This window comes from Pinus tabuliformis, chromosome 8 (assembly GCF_031772625.1).
Source record: "Pinus tabuliformis cultivar Carrire ecotype Pingquan chromosome 8, CPIR1, whole genome shotgun sequence".
In the NCBI taxonomy this organism is placed as follows: Eukaryota; Viridiplantae; Streptophyta; class Pinopsida; order Pinales; family Pinaceae; genus Pinus; species Pinus tabuliformis.
In genome coordinates this window covers 1,824,571,453-1,824,591,296 of record NC_142294.1, presented here as the reverse complement: position 1 = coordinate 1,824,591,296, position 19,844 = coordinate 1,824,571,453, and the positions used below count along the sequence as shown (strand labels likewise).

General features: G+C 36.5%; 1 protein-coding gene across 3 annotated transcripts in view; it reads left to right on the top strand.

Moving 5' to 3' along the window:
* The window catches only part of LOC149243563 (octanoyltransferase), a 106,313-nt gene extending 89,337 nt beyond the window's left edge, over window positions 1-16,976 (top strand). Inside the window, exons 4-6 of one of the 3 annotated variants that reach the window (XM_089374566.1) lie at window positions 7,597-7,637; window positions 16,503-16,530; window positions 16,705-16,976. In XM_089374566.1, coding sequence (XP_089230692.1) covers window positions 7,597-7,637; window positions 16,503-16,530; window positions 16,705-16,712 — 77 coding nt within the window. In that variant the 3' untranslated portion in view covers window positions 16,713-16,976. Of the gene's footprint in view, window positions 1-7,596; window positions 7,638-16,502; window positions 16,563-16,704 lie in introns of all 3 variants that reach the window. The other 2 variants (XM_089374564.1, XM_089374565.1) reach the window with 2 other exon arrangements.
* Window positions 16,977-19,844: the final 2,868 nt, after the last annotated feature.

The following is a 19,844-nucleotide window of genomic DNA, read 5'->3' as shown; positions in this document are numbered from 1 at the left end:
TAGTAGGAGTGTGATTTACTATGTAATTTGCATAGTTAATTGCTTCTGCCCAAAATTTAAGACTAAGTTCTTTAGATTGAAGCATGCAATTAGCCATTTCTTTACAGGTGCGATTCTTCCTTTTAGCTACACCATTTTGCTGTGGAGTATATGGAACAATATGTTGCAATTGAATTCCATGCTCAGTGAAAAAGTTGATGAATTTGTTGTTAACATATTATCCACTATTATCAGATCGTAGCTTAAGAATTTGATGTCCAGATTGTTTCTCAACAAAGGCCTTAAAGGCCAAGAACATGTTAAAGACTTCACTATTGAGTTTTAAGAAGTATGCCCAAGTGTGTCTAGAGAAATCATCAATGAAAGTTAAGAAAAACATGTAGCTAGAGAATGAAACAACTAGAAGTGGACCACATAAATCACTATGCACAAGCTGTAAAGGGATTGAGGCGTGCCAAGAGGCATGTTTTTCAAAACTATCCCGATGATGTTTTCCGAGTACACATATGGAACAAACACCATCTCTGCAAGATACCATAGGAAGACTTGTCACCATATTTTCTTTACATAGATATTGAAGGGAGCGATAGTTTAATTGACAAAATCGCTCATGCCAAAGTTTGCTCACTTCATCATTATGAGCAACAAATACCGAGGGATGAGTTGATGACCCAAAGTTGTTAAACTTATACAACCTTGTAGAATCATCAACATTGCCAGTAGCTAAAATTTGTCCATGATCTCTTAGGTCCTTAATTACAACATCATGAGGTGAAAATTCAACGATTTTACCTTCACCTGAATGAGTTACTTGATATACAGAGTGAAGGTTGCAGGATAAGGTAGGAACACATAATACATCATTAAATTGACCATTGTCTAGATGAATAGTTCCGGTCCCTACAACACTATGAGATCTATCATCACCAACATATATATTTTTGGTGTTACAATCATTTAAAGAAGAAAACATGGCTTTGTTTTTGGCCATGTGATAAGAAGCTCTAGAATCAGTGAGCCACTCATGAGAATGAGAAGAAGAAGATACATTTAGTGCATAACTAGACCGAGATGCTTGAAAATCACATGCAAAAAGTGCTATTCTTGAAGATGAAGTTGAAGTTGAAGAGTGCACCAAATGGATGCTATGCTTCTTCATTGCTGCTTCCAAGGCTTCTTCTTGAAGCATTTGGATTCTAACTGGCCATCACGATTACAAAAGTTGCAATGTCTATTAGTCTTCTTCCCTTTGTTTTTATTTGTCTTATCATTTTGTTGAATTGATTTTTCATTTTGAGACTGAAATTGGTTAGGACCTTTGTTTGGTTCAGGACCCTTCTTTTTAGGTTGTTGCTTCTTAGGATTCTTTGAATTTGGTTGTTGTTGGGCTGCTAAGTCTTTCTTAGAAGAGTTTCCAGTATTAAGAAGACCAAGATGTAAGAGTTTTTTTTGTTCTCTCATTAAAGAATCACAAAAGGCATCAAAAGAGGGGGACTTGTAGGCTTGTCCTTGAGAAAAAACGGCTTCTCTAGTAGAATGGAAGGTGGAAACAAACACAGAGTAGGCTGGTCCTAACTTAGTAAGAATGGAATAGATAAGGCTACCATCTTCTTTCTTAAACTTAACACCTTCCAAGAGAAGTCTAAGGGTCTTGAACTTGGACAAAAATTCTTCAATGGAAGAAAAATTATTGGGGTCCTACGTAAGAAACTCATTTTCGAGTTGATGGACTCTAATTTCAAAAGCTTTATTGAGCTATTTCATTGCTTCATCAGGGGTATCAAGTTCTGCAATATGGAATCTAAGGTCTAGAGAAATAGACATCCCTATCAACCCACGTGCTTGATCTTGCTTATTTTCCCATTTGGCTACCTTATATTCATCTTTAGGTTTAGATTCTTGGCTTCAGGCTATTCTATTGATGGACTCTAATTTCAAAAGCTTTATTGAGCTATTTCATTGCTTCATCAGGGGTATCAAGTTCTGCAATATGGAATCTAAGGTCTAGAGAAATAGACATCCCTATCAACCCACGTGCTTGATCTTGCTTATTTTCCCATTTGGCTACCTTATATTCATCTTTAGGTTTAGATTCTTGGCTTCAGGCTATTCTATAAAGACTTTTAATTCTAAGTAAATCCACAATGTAGGATAACTATTGGAAGTAGTTGGTGCTGTCAAGAATAACTAGGCATGGACTTTCCATTAAAAAAAACTGAAGTTGAAGATGTTGAAACTAAGTGTTCAAATGGAAAGATCTCGAAAAATTAGGCCAATTCAAAAAAACGGCTCTGAAAACGACTTCCGAATGAAGAAGTTATGGCTTTTTGAAGAAAAGTTGTTGAAGATGCCAATGAACTACGTGAATGTTGGGAAGTGAATGATAATGTTATATTAAAAAAAAAACCCCTTTCCAAACTTAATCTAATTAGCTCACTTTTTAAAAGAAGATTACTTTATGTGACCCACTTTTATAAATAAGTGAAAGTAATTTTTACAATGATACTTTATGAACTACCCACTAAATTGTAACCTAAATAAAAGATAAAGTCACTTCGGAATTATATGTGACTCACTTTTTATAATGTGTGAGAACACTTTTACAGTGACTTTAAAACATAAGCTACATGTGATTTTTGAAAAAGTAACTCAACAAAAAGAAAGACTTGAACCGAAGACCTCTATTCTCATAAAGTAACTTTGGACCAAGTGAGCTAGTTTAAAAGGTCAGTAATTTTTGGAAAGGAAAAAGGGTTTTTTTTTGTTGGCTCACTGAAGCTTTGGAGTGTGTGCTTACTTGAAAAACCTCTTTTTGCCTACAAAAAAGACACACACAACACAAAACGAACATGCAAAACAAATCCAAGCCTTATGGCTTAAAGTTAGATTTGGCCGGAAACTAAATATTTTCCTCAATGTTTTTAATTTTCCGAGATCACACTAAGGCGCAATCAGAAAAGAGCATATGCATGAGATAAATGCATTCTTTCTGTTTCTGGTTTGCTCAAATCGCATAGCGTCGCGGGGCAAAGAGCATACAGAGAAATGAAAGGTGGTACAGATCCGGCAATAATTTTTTTTAAAGAGGACTATAAACCGAAATAAACAGAGAGATAAATAACTGTAACTGCAAATAAAGATTGTATACTTCCAGAGCTTAAAAATGACGTAGCTAGGGATACCGGAAACCTTTTTGCGTGAAACGAAAGGGGTTCCTCACTGGAACATGTGCTCCTAACACAATAGAGCAGTCCTCTTGGCCCGAAAGCGGTCAGAAACAATAGATCTAGGAAACGATAGTTGGATGTAGTTGTACCGGCTTCAGATTTGGATCACCAACGGATGCGGCCCTCGAATAGCTCTGATACCATGTAGGAATTTATAGGGTAAGTTCCTTAGATAGAACACCAAAGGACACTGCTCACAAACAGATCACAGATCGGTACACCAGTATTCTTGACGTGGTTAAAACCCTCAAAGAGGGAAACAATCCACGGCCTGAGCCAACGCGGCCACTTCAGGCAATTTATTAATGTAAAAGAAAGAAAATTTACATAATCTTCTCTCATGAATGGTCACCTTACAAATGACCCTCCATGCTCTTTAAATAGAGATCATGGACCAATCGGGTGTTAAGCCACGGATCAAGTGTCAGTAATACCGAGGAGAGAATGAACCGTCAGATCACTTCATGTCTAGAACATATTGTGACCGTCAGATTGTAAGTTACAAAAAGTACATAGTAAAGAAACACACTTTACCTAACTATACATTAGACCAAGTTATACTTAACTATTTCCTATGTGTCGGAATATCCTAACATCATTTTTATTGTTTTTGTCTCTCTTCAGGTAATCTCTGCAGCATTGAATCACACCTAAATTTTGATTATTTCACACCCTTGTGTGTTTTTTTCATATTGCCTATACACTCAGAAATCTCAGAAAGAAAAGGTTGAAGAAAAGAACTCTGCTTGCAAGATAATGACCGCTTAAAATTAAGACTTGGTTGTGGCCCTTGTAAAACTGTACCTAATCCTGGGAGTCTTGTTTTGTAATTTTTGGATTATTTTGGATGTTGCGCTCAATATGTTACTGTTGGGCAGGGGGTTAATGTACTGTTATCAATTCTGACAGCATAATAACTCAACAGGATTCTATATTTGGTTCAGTTCTTCATAGGGTGGTGTCATTTTATCCTTGTTATTATCTTGTTCCCTCAGTGAGTTGACGAGGGGGATGAATGAGATAGAATGTTGAGTGTTTTATATATGATAAAAAAATGTTAGGATCTTCATAGGGTGGTGTCATTTTATCCTTGTTATTATCTTGTTCCCTCAGTGAGTTGATGAGGGGGATGAATGAGATAGAATGTTGAGTGGTTTATATATGATAAAAAATGTTAGGATCTTTGCACCGAGAGAAGTGAGGTGCATTCCACAGCCCATAGTGAAGAGTTTTTAACATTGTCCTGTCTGTCTGCAACATTGACATCAGCATATGTTGGCTGGATATAATATGTTATACAAAACTAAAAATATAGTAGTAATAAATCTGATGTAGGTGAAATATTAATCATTAACAAATCTTGATATATATATACCACTAAAAACACAATCAGAACAACTATTGTATGGCAAGGAAACTGAAGCAATTGTATTTGGAAACATTCCTTGGTGTTTTTCATCAATCCACAATATCAGTAGTGAGCTGTATGATACCAAGCATTTATAATATATATACATATTCCTTGGTATTTTTTATCAATCCACAATATCAGTGGTGAGCTGTATGATACCAAACATATATATATATATATATTTGAAATGCAAATTTCTTAGTGCTTAAAAGATCCATTGTTAAAATGGATCTATGGTGGTGTGCTATATATATTTAGAGTTAAAATTGATCTATGTGCTATATATATTTAGAGTTAAAATTGATCTATGGTGGTATATCCCTATTTAGCTGTATAGAGTCCTGGTCCTTTATAAGTTTATCTAGAGGAGAGGTATTGCAATGAAGGTTAATGAGAAGTTATGTGATTGCTGTACAGATTTCGATGTGCTAGTTTTGATTCTTCGGTGTTTGTTATCAACCCACTATATCAATGGTGAATGTGGAAAATACTCTTATATTCCATATGAGGAATATACATGTTCTGGTTCATTACGTCATTGGCTGGAAGCCATTAAATCAAAGTTCATCATGTCACTTGCGGGAATTGACCCTGGGTGGAGAGGATCCCAATCATTCCTCCCAGCCACCCGAGATAAACCCAACTGACACCAAGCATATATATATATATATACATACATATTTGAAATGCAAATTTCTCAATGCTTAAAAGATTGTGAGTTAAAATGGATATATGGTGGTGTGCTATGTTGATGTTTGTTGCAGTGGACTGGTATTTCTGTATTGGCTAGGTGTCAAGCGTGCAAGGATCGTCCAAAGCCTCCTTAGGAAATTTATTCATTTTATTGAGTAAGTTGTCTTTATAATTTAGCCTAAGTCTAACTTGGGAAAAACACATTAGTTAAGTTAATTAATTAATGTTGGCTATTGAGCTAGGAAAACTAAGGAAATGTAATTTTAATTACATTAGTGAATTTGTTTTAATCTCAACCATTGATTTCAAGTGGGTTAGGATTTAAACCTAGCCATCCATCACTTTGATGATTTGGGTTAGGGATATAGCTCAATGAGAAATCATAAAAGCAAGTCTAAGGAGAGGACAAAGGCACAATTAACAAAGATTTGAGATAGTGATTTTCTTAGTGAGTGTGATACTCAAGGCTGAAGAGAAAAGAAGTGTTGCAACAGTGGGAGAGAAATTTCGGAGGAGGAGATTGAGTGGATGCTGAGGCTGTACCAATTTCTAAGCATCAGTTCACAGGACCGTGAGGGCGATGGCAGCTCACATGTTCTGCACAAGGAGAGATGCAGGCTGCACTTTTGACGTAGGTTTTGCAGCAGTATAGGTCGGCACGTGTGGAGGAGAAGCTTTGGGTTGGCTGTACAACCAACAGAGGTATAGATTGGGTATTTTTCAGAGGCAGATTTGCCTTGTTTTTTTTGCTGTAAATTTTCAATAGTTTCTATGTGGGCCAGTTTCTCAGTAAGGGAGCTCTCACTATTTTGAGAATAAAAAATGAAGATTAGCTGGAGGGAATTTTTTGTGTGATTGCTTTCCTGTGCTTGCTTCAGCTATTTGATTTTCTGTGTTAAAAATTCCAAGGTGTTTTATTCAATAATTGTATATTTTTTTTTTGTGGGATATAAAAAATTACTAGGAATTAAATCAGATCTGGAATTTAGAAATTAGCATGCTATATATAGAGAGGGTTAAAATGAATCTATGGTGCTGTGCTATATCTATATATATAGATAGATAGATAGAGAGAGAGAGAGAGAGAGAGAGAGAGAATTGATCTATGGCGGCATATCCCTGTTTAGCTGTATAGAAACCCCGTCCTGTATCTAGAGAAGTTATGTGATCGCTGTTACAGATTTCAAGTTGCTAGTTTTGATTTACTGTTGTATTTCTCATATCTACCGCCTGCTATTTGGTAGATTGATTGGAAATTAAGATATGCTATCTTTGTACTTAGTCTTGTTTGGAAATATGAAGTTTTCATTGGTGTTCATGAGTTTTACATTTTAGGTTAGATCTCTGGAATCAGCTCTGCATATCATGAAGTTAAATTTTAAGAAATTCATCCTGTAGAATCCTCTCCAGCCTTTACAGCTAGAGAAAGTCAAAGAAATGGTTAGCGAATATGTTCCTTCCATGAGCACTTACAATTCACCCTTACTGACCGCTGGATTCATATGCTTTGAACTCCATTGGTCAGAAAGTTTTTTCTTTTACATATAAATCGACATTATTGGGTCATTTCCCTGGAGCCTCCCTTGTTTCTGCAAATACGGGTTGAAGAATTCCTTTCTTGCTATTTTGGGTGTTGCCAACATGTTTGTCAGTCTACGAAGTATTTCACAGCCTTAACCCAAGTACGTTTCAATAAATTTTCCACCTGCTACTTCTTGAATTTATAGATTGTAGATTTTATAGCTAAAGAATGCCTTACGGCAGTGGTGGTTGAGAAGGTAAACATTGAAATTTTGGAAGATCTTTGGTGCTGGAATTATCTGCAAGATGCCTTATTCTGCCCATACATTCATTCCTTTAGTTGAAATATGGGTAAAATCATCCTATGCAATGAAGAAACAAAATGGTGAATATAAACCTCATCATTCGTTGTCACGTGTATTTTTTTGCAGAACATCATGTTAGTAAAGACCAACATCCGCATGATGCAAGGCAATGCAACTTTTCTCTCCTGAATGGCAGTTGGTTTTCTACTTTTGATATGGAATTATGATTTATATGATGCTTGCCAATTCTTGATAATGTATTGTTGGCTAACGTTAGTGAAGCCTATGCATTTATGATGGGGTCGATCTTAAAGAATGTAAATTTATTAATTCTTGTCTCTATGTCATCTGGTGTTTAGAAATTTGCTTGTATACTTTGAATGACTGCATACCATGAACTACATACTGATGTATGAAAAAACTATGCATGTCTTAACAGATCCATTCTGGTTGCATTTAAGGTCATCAGTTGCGGAGAAGGTATGCCTCCATTGACCCTGTTTAAGGCTCATCTTATTGTTATAGAAAGTCCTAATATAACAAAGAGAATTCTGCCATCATCTAAAACAACTGTGTTTGAGCATATATTCTTTTTCTGAGTAGCATGCTAGTATGTAGGATTTGTAAAGCACATTTTTGCTCAATTCACTATAATTCTTTTTGAAAGAAATCATTTCAAATGCTCCATGTACCCGAGTATGTAGTGCACAACATTCAGCATTATTTTGCAATTACGTGATTTTCTAAGCTTGAAGAACCATTTTTGGAGGTTAGATGGGATTATGCTTATTCTAAACTAAATTATATGGGATTATTCCAAACAATAAATTCTCCTTGACTCCATCTCTCCCAATGGACAAGGCACTAATCCTCCATAGGTGATCACTTCAAAGCTTATTTCTCTCACATTTCCCTCTTTTTCTAGGCCTAACTTCCATAGGTCACCTAGGGCAACGATTTAGCCATCCAAAGAATTTGATCTCTTGCCCACAACTGCATTGATGTGTCCTCTAGATGCCATCCAAATTTCACGAAATTCCGACGGTGGTGTTGAGAAATCCAAAGTGTGGTAGTTAAACGATTTCTCTTATTAGGACATTACCTTGTGATTGTTTTCGTTATTATTATTAATTATTATGAATTATCTTTTCTTATCATCAAGACTAATGCCAAGCAACAAATAGAAGAAGACACAAGATGTAGGCACGCAACTAGGGCAAAACCCCACTCTAGGGGAAAACCCGATCAAAATTCTTCCTTCAGTAGATTAAAAAATGAGACGACCAAGACCCTTACAACTCAGACTCAAGACTACCTCCATCCACCAAGTCAACCTCATCATTGTGCTTGCATCGAATCCTTATCATTGTCATTGCACCGAGACTTCATCACTGTGTTGTCACTGTGCATTGAACTTCTTCCTTGCACAAGCACCGAACTTCTTCACTGTGATAGCATTGAACTTCTTTACTGTGATATCAACGAGTTTCTTCACTGTGATATTACCGAACTCCGTCGTGATATTACTGAACTACTTCACTGTGATATTACCGAATTTCCTCACTATTATATTACTGAACTTTCTTACTGTGATATCACAGAGCTTTTTCATAGAACTGTGACTATACTGAAGATGTTCCAAATTTATTCACTAGGATTTACACCAAGATTATTCCTGAGATATCCACACTTGCTTTAGAGGTCTCAAAAATTTCTTTCTGAAATCAATCCAAGTTCATTGACTGTGTTTATGCGAAGTCCTCATACTTGTATATATAGTTGTTGCCATATGAAAATAGGCCGACATGTGATCATGAAGAGATGTGTCTCTGTTTAGGCCGATGTGAGTTCATTTGATGATAATTCCTTTGAGGTTGACTTGAAGACTTTGGTGAAGAGGCTGACTTGATGGAGTCGTCTTTGACCAAATAATAATTGATTTTGACAACACCCTAAAGCCTACAATGGAGGCTGGACCTATAACAATTGAGTCATTGACCCAAGCATGAAACCCATGCTTTAACAAGTCAATTAAATTAATAATAAAATTTCTTTTGCTTTCTTTTGACAAATATTACATTTTGACTCAAGTACAATTTATGAAGACCAAACCTAGTTACATTCTTCAACACTCCCTCTTAACTAGGGAGGTATTCATATTTACATATAACCATAGAGGTACATGGAAGCTTTCAAAACACATCATCTACGAAGAAGTTTAGGCACCTCAATGCCATGGACTAGATTTCTGACCAGAGAAATCTATCCAAGGTCTCTCAACAATTTAGGCACCACAATGCCATAGACTAGATTCCTGACTAGAGAAATCTATTCGAGTGGGACTAAGATGGACTCAAGCTTTCAACCTCTCTAGGTACCATTAATATTACTTGCTAACCATCAACCCAGGGATCTAGGTGTGTATCCGAGGTCAGAGCTCTAGCCAGATGTCCTCCCAGTCAATTCTTCACTCACAAATCCTCAACACTCCTTGATCCAGTAGATCAAGGACAACAAATATCTCTCAATCAAACTGATTGGTAACCAACATGCTATCAAAAACTTTGAGAGATTTACCTGTACAACACAACCCCATTCAATAATATACTTTCACATGTTCATAAGCTACACAAACCTCTGGGGTCTTTCAAACAACTTGATGTTGCTTCTCAACACAGTGGGACTATCAATCGAATCTGACAGAAGATTCCTCCATCATACAATTTCCTTTCCTACCTCACATGCAACAACATATTCTTCAATAAGATCTTGCTTTCCTACTTTCAACAACACCTCAAAATGCATTCTCCAATTTCTTATAACTACGATATGCCCTCCCTCTTAACCAAGGAGATTTCTTCTATCCAGGCTCCCTCATAACCCAGGGAGATCAACTTCTTATGACATTGGAGAATCTTTAATGGCTTCCATCCTTCTCATCATGCTTATCATATCAATTTCTCTTACAGACATCTTCACCATCTTGAAGATGATGTACCCGCACAACTTAGATAGCAAGTACAACCAAAACTATAGAAGCTTGAAGTTAGCCATATCAAAATCTTATAATAACGGAAGCATTTAGACTTTACAAACATAATCAACAAGAGACTATATTTCAACTTTTTGTCCAGGTTTAGTTAAACCCTAAATCACATCAACAACTCAAAATATTTCAATATTCTTTCAACGATATGACAAGTTTTTTCGTATAGCAAACCCTAGAAACAATTCAAACAAGAAATGTGTCTAACAACTATCAGAATTCATATGTTAGACTCCTCACTAGGATTTCATACATATCCTAGATTTCATACATGAGCTTCAACAATCAAAACCGATGAGCTTCAACAATCAAAACCGATCACAACTTAATCAACAACATAACTAGCTTCTACTAGGGTTTGATGTACACCCTAGATTTCTCATTTACACAATCTCAACAATCACTATATAGATTCATAGATTCCAGATTGTTACATGTACTAGAGAATTTAACTACTACTAGGGTTCAACTACAAAACCCTAGATTTCCCAAACAATGTTATCCTAGAATATCAAACTTTGGCTAAGGCTTGTTTCCAAACCCTAGGACTCATGACCATTAATAATTAGGTCAACACACATCTAGGAATTCATCATCATGCATAAGCACATCATATGTCAGGCAATATTAATACATTAGACATATGCCGACCAAGTTAGGGATTCAACCAATGGACACATACCTAGGGTTTCATTCGTAGGATCTTACATTAAGTACATAACAAAGGTTTTGCTTATAGAACCAAGTTCACAGTGTTGCGGGGGAGCGCCCCCCCCCCCCCTCGCTCCCGCTCCCGATCCGCGCTCCGGGCGGGAGCGGGTCGGGAGCGCGCTCCCTAAAAAAAAATTCGCTCCCTGCCTTTTCGGGAGCGTTTTCGGGAGCGTTTTGCCTTTTTTGCATTTTTTTTTTTTGTAGTAATGTTCGAAATGCAATTTTTTTTGAAAGAAACAAATAGTTTTTGAGTGGGGCAACTTAATGATCAAGTCTAGGCCCTAGTATTGATATGCTATTCATGGTAATGTTAAATTCTTAAAGTAAAAGTGACATTTTCTTTAATTTTCATTTTCATCCTTTTACTTAAATTTTTAACATTACCATGAAATGACTCAGGATGTTTGAGAGTGGTTTCGTCCTCATTGGATTTCATATGGAGAAAGTAGAATTTTAGATTTCATTCAAAATCCAGCAGACTTATCAGTTTTTCAGGATTTCAGGATTGGGGGATTGCAATGTTTCCATTGAATTTTGTCATGTATTAGGGTATGGAACTCATATTTAATCAAGAGTACCAATCCCTCTATGTACCTTGATGTTAGTGACATTGGTTGTCGAACTCCTCTATCATGACCCTTCTAAAAATGTACGCATCACTCAAACAAAATCTTGACTTGACATGCCATGCTTTTTCTATCTTATGTTAATGCTTAGAGGGTGATATTAATGACAAAGATCCCTATACAGATACAAAGGTAATGACAAAGATACCTCTGGATATTAATGCTTGGAGGGTGATATTAATGACAAAGATCCTGATTTTGCAACAAGACTAAAAAATTAGACATTTCTCGTGGTGGCAAGAGGCCCAAGCATAAGAAATAGATAATAGATTTACTTCTCTTCTCTAGTTTCTAGTAGCTTTTATAACTATTGACTCTTTCATATTTATTATGATATTTTTTTAAACAATATATGACAATTTAAGTTTGAAGTTGGCAATTATAACTCATTAGTAATGAATTATGAATATGATGCTTCATGAAAGTTGAAAGTTGTTTCATTTCGTTTCATTTTATAACATTTCATTTCATGTTAGATATTATTTGTTGTAATGGTTACACTTAGCTTACAAGTACAACTTTGGTGATCAATGATGATAAATGTTATATATTGAATTTTGAAAGCTTGAAACTTTAAGATTGATGAATCATGAGACTCAATATGTTGTATGTTACTATGTTACTAACTTGCGGACGTGGTTGATGAAGATTATAACTTCTAGATGATTGTTGTTATATGGTTCAATCTATGCTTTTTTATATTTTTATATCTAATTCATCATTCTACATGTTTTTGTTGACATATATGTATCAAAAATTAAAAAATATAAAAATATATATATTTTTAAAAAATCGCTCCGGGATTCGCTCCCAAACCGGGAGCTTCTGAAAATGGCCGCTCCCGCTCCCGCTTCCGCTCCCGCTCCCCGCTCCCGCTCCCGCTCCCAAGTAACATTGGAACCAACGAAACCCTAAAGATCTAGGGTTTCAATACATAACATAACAAACCCTTCTTTACCAAAACATCAAAGGTTTGGGATCTTGGACAACATCATTCAACCCTAACAAGTTAGGGTTTTCATGATCATACCAAAACCCCAAACATGACATCATCATCAAAAAAATTCAAATAGCATTTCCAATAACCCTAAGCAGGCTAGGGTTTCACACATTAACATTAGCATACCCTTAAGTTAGGGTTTTCTAGAGAACCTGTCTAGGGTTCTATAAGAACAATCAAGGATGTAAGGAGGGTAGATTTATCAACTGATGAATCACCCAAAACAAGAATCTTTATGATTCAAGATAGCTAGACAAAACGATGTTAGTAATGTAACACAAATTTCAAAATAAGATGAACATACTTTTAAGAGAATTTTGTAAGGTGTATAGTCTAAGACATACCTGGAGATGTTTCTTAACAAACCTTGTAACGATTCTTTGAAGTGTTCTTCTTGTATTTAGCCATGATCTTTTATACTTGTAATACATACTTTCAAGCAAAACATGTGATACCAAGAACATGATTTCATTTCTCAAGTTAGATCTCTTACGTAACCATGGAGGATGGAATCTTATGATATCAAGTTATTCCTTCTTCCAACATTAGGACTTTTGCTTTACTTGTAAACCTTAGAAGATTAAGGTTCTTGTATGTCATCTAGGGATTACATTCTTTTACCCTAGACTAACTGTAAACTAGGACCATCTAAGATTAGATATATTACAAATCTAAAAGCGTACCTTGTATTTACGTACCTTTGATTAGATAGCTCATTAGACTTGTTGCAAGTACATCTTGTTAAGGAATACTTACTTGATTTCCTTAAGCTGGTTCCTTGTTTCGGTCATACTTGATTTCTCTGGCATCCTTACTTAGCTCAAAATTCAATTCTGTAGTGACATCTATGGCATCCTTATTTGTGTCAAACTTTAATCAAAACTTGGCTTCTATAGTGACATAACCCGACTTCTATTATCCTTCTACAGTGGCATCATAACTTGGTTTTAATATACTTTTGTAGTGATTTTTGTAGATGTAATTTAGTCATTCAGTCCTGTGATGACAACATAGATGTGACTTGGTTATGTAGTGACAACCCAAGTATTAGTCCAAGGTTTCAGTTCTATGGAGTTAGCCCTAAAACATTTCATCTTTCACTGATTATACTTTACTGAAGCTTCACCAAATTCCTTGCTGAGGTTTACCGAAATTCACCACTGTAGTATTGAACCTTTTACTGAACTTCTTTTCTCTGAATTAGGTCCAAACTTGTCACCTTGAGGTATACTCGAATCCTTCTTCTTAAGCTGGGATCTTGATTTAACTGACATGATCTTCGAGACAAATGCAAACAAAACTTTTCACTAAGATAACTTCAAGGATGTATAAGTGGTCTTCAAACTGCCTTTGATCATGACCTTGGCTTTGATTCCATGTTGAGAAATCCAAAGTGTGGTAGTTAAACGATTTCTCTTATTATGACATTATCTTGTGATGGTTTTCATTATTATTATTAGTTATTACGAATTATCTTTTCTTATCATCAAGACTAATGCCAAGCAACAAATAGAAGAAGACACAAGATGTAGGCACGCAGCCAGGGGAAAACCCCACTCTAGGGGAAAACCCGATCAAAATTCTTCCTTCAGTAGATTAAAAAATGAGATGACCAAGACCCTTACAACTTAGACTCAAGACTACCTCCATCCATCAAGTCAACCTCATCACTGTGCTTGCACCGAATCCTTATCATTGTGTTTGCACCGAGACTTCATCACTGTGTTGTCACCGAGCACTGAACTTCTTCCTTGCACAAGCACCGAACTTCTTCACTGTGATAGCATTGAACTTCTTTGCTGTGATATCACCGAGTTTCTTCACTGTGATATTACCAAACTCCATCGTGATATTACTGAACTACTTCACTGTGATATTACCAAATTTCCTCACTATGATATTACCGAACTTTCTTACTGTGATATCACAGAGCTTCTTCATAGAACTGTGACTATACTGAAGATGTCCCGAATTTACTCACTGGGATTTGCACCGAGATTATTCTTGAGATATCCACACTTGCTTCAGAGGTCTCACAAAATTCTTTCTGAAATCAATCTGAGTTCATTGACTGTGTTTATGCGAAGTCCTCATACTTGTATATATAGTTGTTGCCATATGAAAATAGGCCGACATGTGATCATGAAGAGATGTGTCTCTATTTAGGCCGACTTGAGTTCATTTGATGATAATTCCTTTGAGGCCGACTTGAAGACTTTGGTGAAGAGACTGACTTGATGGAGGAGTCTTTGACCAAACAATAATTGATTTTGACAACACCCTAAAGCCTACAATGGAAGCTTGACCTATAACAATTGACCCAAGCATGAAACCCATGCTTTAACAAGTCAATTAAATTAATAATAAAATTTCTTTTGCTTTCTTTTGACAAATATTACATTTTAACTCAAGTACAATTTATGAAGACTGAACCTAGTTACATTCTTCAACAGGTGGGACCTTCAGATATTTCAAGCCTTAGCTCAAAGATCAATTCTTGCCCTTGGTTTCCCATTAGCTAGTGACCTCATTGGGATCATAACATTAAATCATCAAAAGAAGATCCTTTCTTTGATCCCCTTCCCTTCCCTAATTAGGTTAAGTACATCCTTGGTTGATCAACTCCATATCCTTGACCTAATTTTGGGTCCACTTGGCCCTTTATGGTCTTGCAACTTGTTGACTCCAATTCCATAAAGATCACTTAGAAGCCAAGCATCCATAAGGCCTTTTGAGACTAGGGGCTTCCTTGATAAGACATATTCTCAAAACCTAACCTTAGAAGTCCTTTAGGCCCTTCCTAGAGAGCTTAGCACCTTGCTTCTAAAGCAAACAACCCATCTAACTGAGTCTCTCTTGTGAATAGGCCTTTGGAATCACTCATCTTTCCATCGATCCATTCATCTTGTGATTCCTCATATATCGGGTCTCCTCACGTTGGTGAAAGTCCTTAAAGAGTAGGGAGCTTTAGCTGAGGTGACAAGGGGCTATTGCTCCATCGTTGCCCTTGGTATAGTAGTTGCTCGTTGCCCTTGGCCTAGTAGTTGCTCTATAGGATCCCCTCCTAGGACCCCTGCTAGTTTGAGCGGTAACATACACCCGACACAATTTTCTTTCATTAAATTTCTTGGGAAAATTTTGGGTTAGACTCAGAGAGAGTACATGGAAAAAATACAGTTGCTGGCCACTTGGAAGCTCGGCCCCACTGGGAAAATCGGCCTCAAAGATTTCAGCCTCTGGAAATCGAACCACCTGAAGTCATTCGGCCCTGGAGAATTAACCTGTCTCACCGGAAATCAGCCTCCCTTTTAGTCGAAATTGAAAACCTGGGATAAAATTTGTCGAACTTTTGTACACAATCACCATGTGTTCAAGGGATTAATAAAGAGAGGAAGTTGCCAGTCACTGTAGGTGTCAACTAGGTGAGGTCTTACGCTGTAATATGGAAATCCGACCTAATTTTGTCCCTGCGTTTGTGCCTATATATATGCGCATCTGACATGACTGTAGGTTTGAACGTTACAGAATATGACCTACAATTTGAATATTGGAGGGTCCACACAAATTAAATCTAAACAGGGCTGACCCTCGACTGGTTTTAAATTTAGACTATGAATATGTTAAAATGTTATGTAAAATTATATATACAAGTACAAATGCATAATGGTTTAAATTTTATATATACACGAATTCATTAAAAACACTACTATATACATATAATTTAATGGTGAACGTTATCAAACTTCTTTTTGCCTAGACGAAGTTTCGTTGAGTTAATTGCAGTGGAATTTGGACATGAGCACAAACCAGGTGACTTGGATCTTTGTTCTAATCTTATATTGTCTCTCTTGCTAACAACATGGATTTGCTATGTTATTCTGCCATTTGTGCAAATACAGCTAGAAGGATTTTTGAGACTTGGTTTTTCATTGTTTTAAAGCACGGATTTTTTATAATTGCAGATGGGTGCAGAAAATGCCGGGCAATTTTGTAAGGCTTTCCAAAAAGTTCATGAACAACTTGTATGGTTTCTTTTTGTATATTATAGCTAAATGAGTGTATTAAGATCTTACCGTCCGGATATTCTAGTACATTCAATTTTCAGAGGTCGAAGATGATATATGTATCATTTTATGACACTGTCACTATGTTTGATGTTCTCAGGTATATAAAGCTCTCCCCCTCGATGCAGTCAGACGGATCACAACACACATGGATCCCAGTGAGTCCGAGTTCCAAGAACAGTAGTTAGACTCCAGTTAATGAAATAGACCATATCTCAACTGCAGTTAAGAGGTTGTTACAGAGGACATTGTGCTGTACCAAAACAAGGTATAATTTGGTCTCCACTGCCTCGTTTGGTAGTCAACTTCGTCCTCTTTTGAGCTGTTATATATCTGCTCTGCTATGATCTGAATTTATGGGGAAAAATTGCATTATAAGTGAGTGGATTACATCTAGAAAAGCCCAAGGTGGGTTGGACGTGTGCGTTGAAATACAAACTTATACCTGTATGAACCTTGCTTAAAACTGGGAAAGTCTAAAAGGGTCCCAATACGTTTTCATTTGATACTCTGCATGAATAGCATATCTGTAGTGCAAGGTTATAAAGAGGATATTTAATTTGGGCAAAAGCATCATGATAAGTGGATAGAGAAGATATTTGTCTGTAGATAGAAAATTTTGTGGTTGATTTATGGATTTAATATTATGACAATAAATACAAGACAGCTGTTTATGTTCATGTAGACATATGTCTGTAAAGTAAGCTATAAGTCAGTAAATAAAATTGACCAATCCTGTGAAATGACGTGTGATCGTACCCTGTCAAATGGGGAAGTCTTTATAGTGTCTGCTCACCCTTGGGATGGAGAAAAATGGGAAGTGGGTGGGAGGTGTCTCCAAAGGGGAGGGGATTTATCATTGTCTACATGATAAACTTTTTTATTATGAAACAAATGATTTGTGTGTTCAAGTAATGGATTTAATATATGACATAATAATACAAGATTAGCTGAATATTTGTGTTCGTGCAGACATATATGAGTCTGTAAAGTAAGCGCCGAGTCAGCAATTGTAGAATTGACCTGTTTCATACTTGTCTATCGTTTCCTTCTCAAATGACAGACATTGTACATTGGGACATACCCCTTTAAATGGCAACATCATCGTGGTGGCCCCCCACCATAGGATGGAGAAAGATGGGGGGTGTCTCTGAAGGGATGTGATGCATCGTCATCATCTATGTGGTAAACTTTTTATTGTGAAGGAAATTTATTGTTTGGACAAGAAATAAATACTAAGTTGTGAAATCAAATCCCTTGGAACCAAACATACCAGATTGTGGAAAATAAGAAAAATTCCTGCTCAGCAATCTCTAAACATGGAGATAATATACCATCTGGAGATAATAAAAGCATTTGTGGGAGAAGAGTGATAAACTTTTACTCGACACCCCCATTATTAGCATGGCTTGTCTCACTATGACCTTTCATGATTTTCATTTTTTTGTTGTTCCATCCCTTAAAAGGATAAATGTCTTTCATTGTGCTGACGTTGCTTGCCGACATATAGGATTTCAACAATTGTTCACATGACACTTGGCCATAATGTTTTTGAGGGGAAGTCATCTGACAATTTAAGGTTTATTGGATCCACAATGGGGGCCAAAACATGGTGGGCTAGGATACAATTTGGCAAACATAGGAAGCTTTTTGGGAGGTCAACCTATAAGGTATTCCTATGCCCTGCTTTTCTCCAGCCTACACTTGCACATTTTCCATGCGCAGAACTTGCGATTTCTCTTAATAGTTGTGCATCGTTTATTTAAATGGATTTCTTACTGTGAATTTGTGTGTTCAACTGTGAATAGTTGTGCATAATTTGAGCTGGGTTGTATAAGAAAAGTCTATGGGCATACCTTTTTGTTTCTTTGAATATTTATTTCGAAATTTATGACATTAAATGTATTTCTTATTTTGAATGTCTTGAAGGTGCAATTTGGGCTTGGTTATGTAAGGAATTAATTTGGTCAATTGCTATGAAATTACTCATTCTCGAGGTTTTCCCTTCTTTTGTTGTGAAAGTTTTATGAGTTATAATATTAGGGAAAATTATTAAAAAAAACACAACTTAAACAAGAAGCTTCGACATACATGAGTCATTCAAATAGGTTCTCCAAGGATATAGCTTTACTTTATTTTTGTTCTTTACCAAATACACCTAGGGTCTAATCAAACCTTAATCTCAAGCCTCTTAAGGGATGAAAGGCCAACCTTAGATTTCAAGATGCTCGACGAAGATCAGGAAATTGTAGTGACTCCAAGAGCGAAATACTAAGTAGTGACTCCTCCTACTATTTTTCACATATCGACACATCAAGAGGCTCAACTACCCACACAGTGGCTTAGCATATAATTGTTGGAAACACTGGGGGGTGAATCAATATTTCTTTTCAATTGTTATTTTTACCAATTAGATCACTGATAATTAGAACAAAAAATGAACAATAAGAATAAATGCTTTTATTAATTACTTCTTTACAATAAATCAAGTACAATATATGTAGGGCTCTAACTCTAGATGAAGACACCAATCTTCGATCTCCTAGGCTCCAACCTGTAATATGCCAAGCACCAACTTGGACTTCCAAGGCTCCAACCTTGTCAATTTTGAGGCACCAACCTCAAGGGCTATATCTGGTTCAGGCTCCGACTTGATTTTTTGAGGACACCGATCCTCTAGGGCTCCAACCCTATCCTCCAAGGTACCAACCTTGTCTTTTTGAGACTCCAACCTCTTGGGCTCCAACCCTTAGCTTTACTTCGTCAAGATATCTTTGGTTATACGTCACAACTCCCAATGTCTTCTTCAACGAGCCCTGCCAATCTTTAGCTATCCCTTCACTCTAGTCTCCACGTCTCGTCATCAATGAAAACCTTGTTCTTCACATGAAGGTGTCACCATTGCTCTTCATGTTACCCAAACAAAACTTCTTCAAGGTCACCTCATGATGGCTTCAATGTATCATGCTCTTCAATGATCTCCACAAATCTTCAATATGACTTCAATGAGCAACCCTAGTTCTGCACCTGCTCTAAGCCTCTTCAAAGGGCTTTTTCAAGATCTTCACTATCCAATACACTGTTTGAGGTACTATACCACAAGGCTGTTTTGTGACTGCCTTCAAGGGAGATCCGAACCATAAGGTTTAAGCTAGTGATGGTAATATAGTCACATGAGAAGCTTCAAGCCATTGAAGAAGAGGTTCCAGCATCAATTTTGAGCCACTGTCCTAGAATACC